Source organism: Pinus tabuliformis, chromosome 3_1, assembly GCF_031772625.1.
Source record: "Pinus tabuliformis cultivar Carrire ecotype Pingquan chromosome 3_1, CPIR1, whole genome shotgun sequence".
NCBI lineage: Eukaryota > Viridiplantae > Streptophyta > Pinopsida > Pinales > Pinaceae > Pinus > Pinus tabuliformis.
The window spans coordinates 230,459,137-230,469,017 of record NC_142301.1 but is presented as its reverse complement, the minus strand read 5'-3'; the positions used below and the strand labels follow the sequence as shown (position 1 = coordinate 230,469,017).

General features: G+C 35.9%; 1 protein-coding gene across 1 annotated transcript; it reads right to left on the bottom strand.

Moving 5' to 3' along the window:
• Nucleotides 1-328: 328 nt before the first annotated feature.
• LOC149186639 (cytokinin hydroxylase-like) lies at nucleotides 329-4,293 on the bottom strand. The gene is made up of 6 exons (XM_089409407.1): nucleotides 4,133-4,293; nucleotides 3,594-3,898; nucleotides 2,864-3,093; nucleotides 2,494-2,741; nucleotides 1,330-1,714; nucleotides 329-754 (listed from the first exon to the last, which is right to left on the bottom strand). Exons 1-6 carry the CDS (start codon nucleotides 4,291-4,293, stop codon nucleotides 329-331), a joined length of 1,755 nt encoding a protein of 584 aa, XP_089265533.1.
• Between the last annotated feature and the right edge of the window lie 5,588 nt (nucleotides 4,294-9,881).

Genomic DNA, 9,881 nt, shown 5'->3' with positions numbered 1-9,881 from the left:
CGAAAAAAAATTACGTGGTATAGAAATATAAGATGTAATTGCAAAGAAAAAAAATTACATGGTATAGAAATATAAGATGTAATTGCAAAATTGCGCTCCTTATCACTCTAGCAAGTTATACCATTATTAGTAAAATCAGCCGTGGATCGTATCCCACTTTATTTTAACACGGAAATCCTAAACATTATTACAAATTTTACGATGCCTCATTTTACGATGCCTCAATATATTTATGTAGATGTGTATATGCTATCTCTCTGAAACGCCTATGGAATACTATATTCTTTATGAAACGCCTATGGATTAATTGTATGGTTGGTGTCGAGAATTACAAGCGTTCAAAAATGATCGGCACCCCGTGCCTAGGCTTGAGAGTGAGCACGCAGACAGGAGCATGCCGATAGTTGGGAGAGAGGGTGAATTTGTAGCGGGAGAGTATCATGGCCAACACCACTTTCGCTTCCATAATCGCGAAGCTATGTCCCACACAGACGCGGGGTCCGGAGGAGAAGGGTATGAATCCCATCTGATGTTTGCACGCGTTTTGCACGCCCTCCGCAAACCGCTGTGGATTGAATTCGTTGGCATCTTCTCCCCATAATTCCTTGCTGCGATGGATGGCCAGCACTGGAATCCAAACTGACATGCCCTTTGGCAACTCCACATCGCCCACTTTCACGTTCTCGAATGCCTGCCGAGGCAGGAGTGATGCCGGCGTGTACAGTCTCAGTGACTCGTTCAGTATCATTCCTAACTGCATGCAAAAATTCAAACGCATTAAAAGCTTATTACGCGTATTCCAAACAAATAATAGTGAAATAACTATAATATACAGATGTTCAAATCTGGTCTGGTTAGGCAATTCGATCTGTTAGGGTTTCACTCTTGAAGGTGGTGATTTAATGATTTAACTCTTTAACAGCTTATTACGCATATTCTGAACAAAATAAAAGTGAAATAACTATAGTATACAGATGTTAAAATCTTGTCTGGTTAGGCCATTGGATCTGTTAAGGTTTCACTCTTGAAGGTGGTGATTTAATGATTTAACTCTTTCGCATTTAAGATTATTGAGGGATGCCAAAAAATCTAAAATCTAGCAATATTAAACTTTGATGCGGCCCTTTTGATTTTGACTACTCAGATGTTCTTTGGATGATAGTCCCGTCCCGCAAGTCCTGGATACCATATTAAACCAAAAATATATATATATATATATACAGATCTTTGCAGATTGTATATACAGTTCTATGCAGAGTGTTCATAAATCTGTGCTAGATTAAATTATAAAGTCATTAGGTTTGTATTGAGATAGGCTGGTAATCTTACGATCTTGAGTTTCGGAAGATCGGCGGCACATGGGTCGTTTCCCTGGCAAATTTCCAGAGTTTCAGCTCGGGCTTTCTCTTGCCATTCGGTACTAATGGCCAGCAACATCATCGTCCATGTCATCAGAAGGGCGGTAGTCTCGTGGCCCGTGAAGAAAAATGTCTTGCACTCGTCTATTAACTGCTGGTTGGTTAACTTCACGGAGGAGGAGAGGGAGCTGGTCCGCTCTGTTTCGGCCAGCATCAGCCCAAGCAAGTCGTTTCCATAGGAGACGCTCCGCCCCACCTGAACCGAGTCTCGCCTCGCCTGAATGATTTCGAGCAGTACACACTCTACTTGCTTCTTTCTCTCCTTTATCTCCCTCTTAAATCTCCAAGGAAGGAAACTGCATGCCACCAAAGAAAGGGGTTGTCAAAACATCCTCTATTAACATCATCTGCTTGCTATTTTTACTAAGAATTAAAGTAGTCTACGAACAAACAAAATCTACTTGTTATTCCACTAGGAATCAAGGTCGATAATGACATTATACATAACATGTAATAGCTTAAGATTCCAACTTTTACATGTTATTCCACTAGGAATCAGTGGATAATGATTTTATAAACAACATGTAATAACTTAAAATTTTAACCCAGTTCTATTAAAAAAAAAAAAAAAAAACAACAGACCGTCCCCCACACTACATACCCTAACTTGAAGAAGAAGGTTCTTTGTTTCATATTAAAAAATGGATACATGGTGCTCAGAGGAAAACAATAGACCATCCCCGCCACACTACATACCCTAACTTGGAGAAAAGGGTTCTTTGTTTCATATTAAAGAATGGGTACGTGGTGCTCAAGACTAATCTGAACAGGATGGATTGTTTCGTGAGTAGCGACGTTCACAGTCACGGAAAAGCGTGAATGTCGGAACAGAAACATGGACAGAGATAGTCTTTGGGGAAGTAACTCCAGCTCCTCGACCTACACAACTTGCAGTTTTGGGTAACCTATTCCTCTACTGGTCAGCGTGCAAAAGCTGGGCCAAATCTCAATAATATATTTTATACTATATCCGAATTAAGGCATAAAAGGTAGAGGATGACAGATTAATATCATTTCTATGTAATGTAATGAACTGTCTACGTATTAATACAGAGCAGAGTCAAGCGAAACAAACCGGCTGCCCGGAAGCCATAAATATCTTCCTGACTCCGAGGAAAGCTGCTGCAACGAGTTAAGCTGTTCGAAAATTCTTTTCCCTTTTTCATAACTGCTACCAAACTCGGTGCGTGCAATGATGTCGGCCGCAAGCCTGCTCAAATGCGCGCTAACTTCGATTTCATTAGATCCGCTTCGCTTTCTAAAAATTTCCTCAAAACAATCGAACATTTCTGCAGTGCAATCCACCATATATTTCACATGCCCCTGGACAGAACAATTAAGGTTCAGCGTTAATACAATTTTCATGCGTACAGGAAATGGAGAGAGCATTAATTTCACAGTGCTAATGACGACTTGATGGTATTTGTCAGGAGTGCGTGTATCACCTTCAGTTTTTCCGCGTGGAAAGCTGGGGCAACGATGCGGCGCTGGTGAGCCCATGCTTCTCCGTTGGCCATTAGCAGTCCTTTGCCAATGAAGTCCTTGTTTCCCTTTTGCTGTAACTGAGACTTTCCGTAGGTGTAGCTATGCTTGGACGATAGTATCTCCTTAATCAGTTCAGGTTGGACTACTGTTAGTCGGGGCTCAACACCCCACCAAAGTACGAATTGACTCCCTGCACACATTTTATCACGCTCGTGAACACATCTAATAGCTACACGGTCTGAATAAATTATTTTGTTACTTCAATTAGCCTCAAGCAACTCAACCGATGTAACACAAATCGTAATAACAAAAAGAAATTTCAAGACTTTGCGGTAAGCAGGCTCACAGATTTACGTTAAGAAGCGAATGAATGTATTGAATTGAATTGCAGCAATAGTATGCAATGATTAAAGTTAGACCATAGGTCACAAAATTCAACAAGGAGGGCACAGTAACTCAAAATCTATAGACAAGCGGCTGGCGATCCCTCAAACTTTCACAATGGAGACCTTCGTAAGTTCCAGAACAGATATTTATTTTAACGTTGAAAAAACATTAATCAGAATGAAGCCATAGAAACCCAAAGTATCTAAATGGATTTATCATTCCAGATGGAAGAAAAGAACCCACGAACATGAACCTAGCGAGATATCCAAATTTGGATTCTTAGAAAACACGAGATTAACTTACCGTAAATTCTGGAATACTTAACATAATGCGGCAAAACCCTATCAACAATGTCGTGGCTCAAGCATTCCATATCACTCACAATCTCCTTTTCACGAAGGTTGGCAATGGTGATAAGATTTCCAACCATAAATGTCGGCGGAGGCCCCTTCACTCCTTGTCTTTCCATAAATCTTCTTATTCTACGGGGTTCCCATATATAGTGTTTGAAAAACTCTGATACAGCGCGAACAATTATAAAAAACACTAGAGTAACTAACACTTGTATAACAATAAACGCCCATCTGCTGTTATTTGGCCCAGACAGACTGTATTCCATTGGAAAAGTGATAGAAAGTCTCAACAAAACTCAGATGAAAGCTTGCTCGAGGACTAGAGGCAACTGGATTCTATAACAAGCACAACGGTGGCTCTCCACAATTTGTGTTGGTAAAGAAAAGCATGAGGAGCATAGTTATATAAAAGGGAGGTGGGGTAGGAAAGTCCAAGTGTTCGATCGGAGTGTCCTCCAATGCATATGACTATGCCACTATAGGTTTCACCATGTCCCCACAAAGGCACGGCAAATGTCGTGGGCAAACACGGCGTTTCCCGTCCACCAAAATAAACTATTAGTCAGTGGGGCACCCAAGCCCCGCAGAGCCCCGACTATTTCGTCTGCAGAACAACAGAACAACATGGATGTCGTAAATTCACACGCCATTGCCTCATGATGGAGGGACAAAAGCTTCTCTGACGTCAGGTGGGTCCTTGGCCGCCCCAAATCGCAGGTTCCAACGTTTAATTCTTGAATTGAGCGGCTTCCAAGTCCCGATGCACTCATTAACGAACTCAGCTCGCCGTTGCACAGATTGACCTCCACGGTCCACCTCAACCGCCTTGACGGAAAGCTCTCTCGGATTCATCAGCTTTTCTTCCTTTCTACATCGATCTAAGCTCCATTATATTTACTGCGACCTGTTTCTCTTTAAAAGTCTTACCTTTTTTTCTTCGCTTGCTTTTTAATGAAAGCCAACAGAATGGCAGAACCCGTCGTGTTGACAGCATAGACGTGTGTAGCATATGGGCAAGAACGGATTTGTCGCAGAGCTGTGTCAGAGGCCGTCCCATAACGGTATTTATTGTTTGCGAATCGCAGCAGCAAGAACAATGCATTTCTCCTCGTCTCGTCTCTTCGGCGCACATGCGCCCCTTGCCAAACCCCAAGTGCCATTGTCCCCCAATCGATTTTCTGCTGCGAAACACATGATATTTTAACCGCCGGATGACCTTAACAATTAATGAAGGGGTCAAGGCAGGCAATATCGTTCTCTCTGCCACTGTATTTTGCGGAGAGTGTTTCCCGGCGGTTACGCGAGACCATTGCTGGTGGTCCGGTGCAGCTGCCCACTGTTTTCGGATTGCTGCTGTGGTTGTTCGTTGGACCATGAGTCGAGGGAGCAGGTAGCGCTTGACTTAAACCGGTGACCAAGGTATGGTTTTCGCCTCCCGCCACGAAATTTTCGGAACGTTTCCGACCGTCGAGGTATATGTCGGATATGCAAATCGGTGCACATTTAACTTTCTACCTGACATCTGTGATTTGTCTTAATTAAACTCGAATCACCAAGGTTGTTAAGTTTATTTAACAAATTAAAAAACCCACATTTATATTCATCATCGTTTTAGAATTTTATTTGTGAAATCAATGAAGGGTGATTCGTGGTCAAATATGAAACACATATACTAAATTAATCATTAGTTTACAATTTTCTCATCTTATCTATTGAATAGAATGGCACCTCATTCATTTTGCTTATTCATTTATCTTACTCCACGGTATTTATCATATTTTGTTTAACCTAAAGAGAAAATAGCTCCACCTTATATATCTAATTTGTTATGCCTAGTTATGAAATCATAAAAACTAGAAAAGTATTAACAACCTTGTTATGAGAAGGGAAAAATAACTTTGAACCATGGTTTCTTCGATCGTTATAGCACAGCAGCCAAAGGGGATCTAAGATTTTTGGCTCATAAGATTTATGATATCTTGTATTTCAGGTCAATTCTTTTACATGATTTTAACATGCACGACCCTTTATTGAAAAGTAATGGAATAATCATTTTTTAACTGGAAATATTTATCTTTCCGATATGAATTATAAAAGTTGGGTATATTTTAATATTTTATTAATATATATTAGATAAGTTTATTATAATGGATTATAAAATATGATAGTTTTTTTTATTAGAGAAAAAATTATTATAGTTTGTTGTGAAATGATTGTATGGTTATATCTTTTTGTTTGATAGTTTATTTAAAAATTTGTTTATATTGTAAAATTAATTTTTGATTTAGAAATTGTAATTAGTGGCATCTAAGTTATCAAAATTATTGGAAATAATATTTTTTCTCATATATACTATATTTTAGCATAGTTAGCCAACTATTTTACATCTCATGGTTAAATTATGTATTAGAAATTATATATAATATATTGTCCCACACTCAACAGGCAAGAAGCGTTTTGATAGAACACCTTATGACTTAGTATTTTACATGTGATGGATAAATTATATAGTATACATGATGTGTTATTTCATTTTCTAACTCTAGATATCATGGTCTACAAAACATATTCATTTATGAGTTCAAAATGGCACAGTAAAAATTGAATCTAAATGAAAAAAATAATAATTATTCTTTCTTTCATCCCAACTAAATTCACATGTCACAGTAAAAAGTTGAATCTAAATGGAAAAGATAATAATTATTCTGGCCATCATCCAAACTAAATTCATTTATATGGATTATAATAACATTTTCATTATCAAATACTACTTTCATATAAATATATATTTATTTCATTAATTTAAATATAAAAATTATATATATAAATCAAATATTATACGTTTTTATATTATATCTACAATTAAAATGAACAAAAAAGGTGTACGATGAGATGATAGAACTAATTTTATTTTGAAATATTCAAACTAAAATCCATTAAAACTGAAAGTCAATAAATTTAAAGTTCAATCAATTTAATTAAATAACTAAAATAATATAATTGAAAAAGAAACCCAATTTTGAAATTCTAAATTAAAATATTTTCCTCGTAAAATAATATATCTATATATAATTAACATAATAACCATTATCAATATTTCTGTAAAAATTAAAAGCTTTATACAGGGGACTAATAAATATGAATTATTTATATATAAAAAATAAAAATAAAAAAAAGGACCTATTCTATATCATCGGGAAGGTGGGTTAGTTTGTTCGGGTCACCCAGCCCTTTATGTAACTCCGTTGAATGGGCACACCCACCCAATGGCCCAAGCCCTCCATAGGTGGGTCCCCTCACTTGTAAAGGTCACGTAGTGAAACTAATCTGTGTTCTTTGCTGGAGTCATCCTTCGGGTTGGGTGAACAGGGAACGAGGGACACAGTAGACCATATTCGTGACGAATGGGTGTAGGCGTGTTGGCTCTTGCCTTCTTGTGAAAATAACTAATTTTGAAATTATAAATTAAAATATTTTTGTTGTAAAATTATATATATATATATACATATATATATATATTCTGTAAATAAAAAAAAAAGTTGTATAAAGGGTACTAATAAATATCATTATTTATATATAAAAAATAAAAATAAAAATATTAATAATGATTATAAGATAAATTATATTGATAAAATAATAAATATAGTGGATAAGAAAATAATAGGTGTAAAATTCTAATTAAATTTTTTAAATCAAATTTTATATTATGGTTTGATATTTTAAATATAAATATGGAGTTTAATAAAGGAAAAATTATGAATTTGATGAGATATTTTATATAAATAATTTTCACTAAAATTTTCACATATAAATATCGCAATTAATAATAATATTATATTAAAAGGGTGTATTTTAATTTATAGATGAAATCTTGTTAATTTTAATCAAAATCCTAGAGAGATTTTTTAAAAATTGAATTTAAATTGTTTAATTTGCATAACAAAAATTTGAGTTTAAATTGTTTAATCTGCATAATTCCAGCACCCAATGGTTTTTTCAGGGTGCTAATCTATTTATGCATTCGAAAATATATTTTAAACAACAAATAATATTGAAATTGTATTGGTGTGTTTTGGTGAATTCCTGTGAAAAAGGCTTACCTTTAATCCAATTAAATATTTTGATTTTAATATTTTAATAATATTAATTAATTATAACTATTTAATTATTAATAATAATTATTATTATTATTAATTAACAAATTTTTTTTTTTTTTGTAAGCTTGGGAGAATTCTTCTATTTCATTTCAAAAAGTAGACATAAATAGATACACATCCAACGACTATTAGGTGACCTCAACCTGTCCACTGGGAAACTGGATTCATGTGCCACATATATACATGATAAGTCATCCAAAATTCAAATTTGCTCTAAAAGTGCAATATAAGTCTGAGTATCATTAACATTCCTAATATATAGATATCTATAACAAGTAAACTTTTGAGAGTCTATCCTAAAAATTGCTCAAAATTTTCACAAACAAAACAACTATGCTAATATGATCATTACTCATCTGAAGAGTCCACAGATGTTGAATCTTTGACACTGGAACCTCACAACTCTATCTATGGTTGACGAGGGATATGCTTCTCAATCCAGCTGAGACGAATGTTCTGTAGCTGGATTTGTCTCTAGATTAGTTGTAATTCCTTATGGATTTCCTAGAGCTCAAAATTTGGTTTAGATAGACCAGCTGGGATGGACCTAATAGATTTTTCCACTATGTTCTTCATAAGCCAATATAAGTATATCGACTGCTGGAATTGGGTGTATTTTCCCCTGGAATGACTAGGATCCTGCACTAAGGATAGCCACTCTCGCAAAGCGGGGTTAGTGTGATCGACTTGCTCCTTTAATTATGCTTCCCATACCGTTATCAATTGGCGAACATGACTAGGGGTGGTACTATAATAAGCCTGAGCAGAATCCCAATCTTTTACAAATGTATCCCAATGAATTGTTCCCCTAGTTGTTGGAGGTGCAACCGCCCTTTTCCCATGCCCTCGTCGTCTCTTATGGCTCTAAGCAAATCTGCCCAAGCTAGAGTTCCTTTTGGAAGAGGTAGGGACAACCATAATCCTTAAATTCAGATAACACAGGTAACCATTGAACTTGATATCGGTCACGCTTAGCAACATTAGCCCTAGGCTGCCAAAACTTCCAATGTTTACAAACCAGAGACTCACTCAAGCAAACATCTTACCAATGGAAAGATAGAGAGGCTCAAAATCATAGCCTAACCATAAACATAAACAACCTGTATATATACAAGGGCATAATACAAAATATAAATGAGCAATGAAATCAAAATACTCATTAACCTCCACATATTTTGCCTAAGCACAACTCGAAAGGTTATAAGTGGTTTTCTTTAAAGCCCAAGAGCCTTCTGGGGACAATGATGTCCTCCATGTAAGGATACTACCTGCCCAATATACCCATTTCACTTGGAGCGACATGTAATTTCTTATATAACTCTCATGATTGTATATCGATCCCCCCATTGCAATGGAAATGAACTCAATATTAATTTCTACACACAAAGCCATCAAAGATAGAAAAAATCTATAAAGCACAAAGAGACTAGTAGAGCGCAAGGGATTGGCTTCGCCTTTCATGAAACTAACTTCAGAACCAACCCATCTTGCCTTAGGGATTTCCAAAATCCTAGAAACAACCATTAAAATGACTGAGCAGAGATACATAACCAAGTTCAAGGATATGGGACTAGAAGTGACAAGAATAGCATCCGCGCACTAAATGTGTGCCTCCTGTAAAGCAAAAGTGCACCTAAGTCTTCTGCCCACGACAAATCTTGCAACCAAGAAAGAACATCAAGTTTTGGTTAACACGCGAGGAATCAAATTAAGGCCAAACAACTTGACGGATCTAGATGTCTTGCTCCCGCAGCTCCTAAGGTATCCTCCCTCTATCATTGCCACCTTACACATGCAAATTGAGTCTAAGTTGTAAACCAACTATCTCGCCTGATGGGAAATCATTCCTCTATCCTTCACATGGATTCCAACGAGTTCATTGTGCTGTCTCGCACCCCGATCAGGAAATTAACAAGTAATTATTATTATTGTTATTAATTATTTATAATAAATATTTTTTATTTTTTTTAATAATAAATATTTATATATTTAATATAATTAATAATAATAATAATTATTACTAATAATAAACAATAAATAGTAATCATTAAATAAACAATAATAATAATATTAAAAATTAA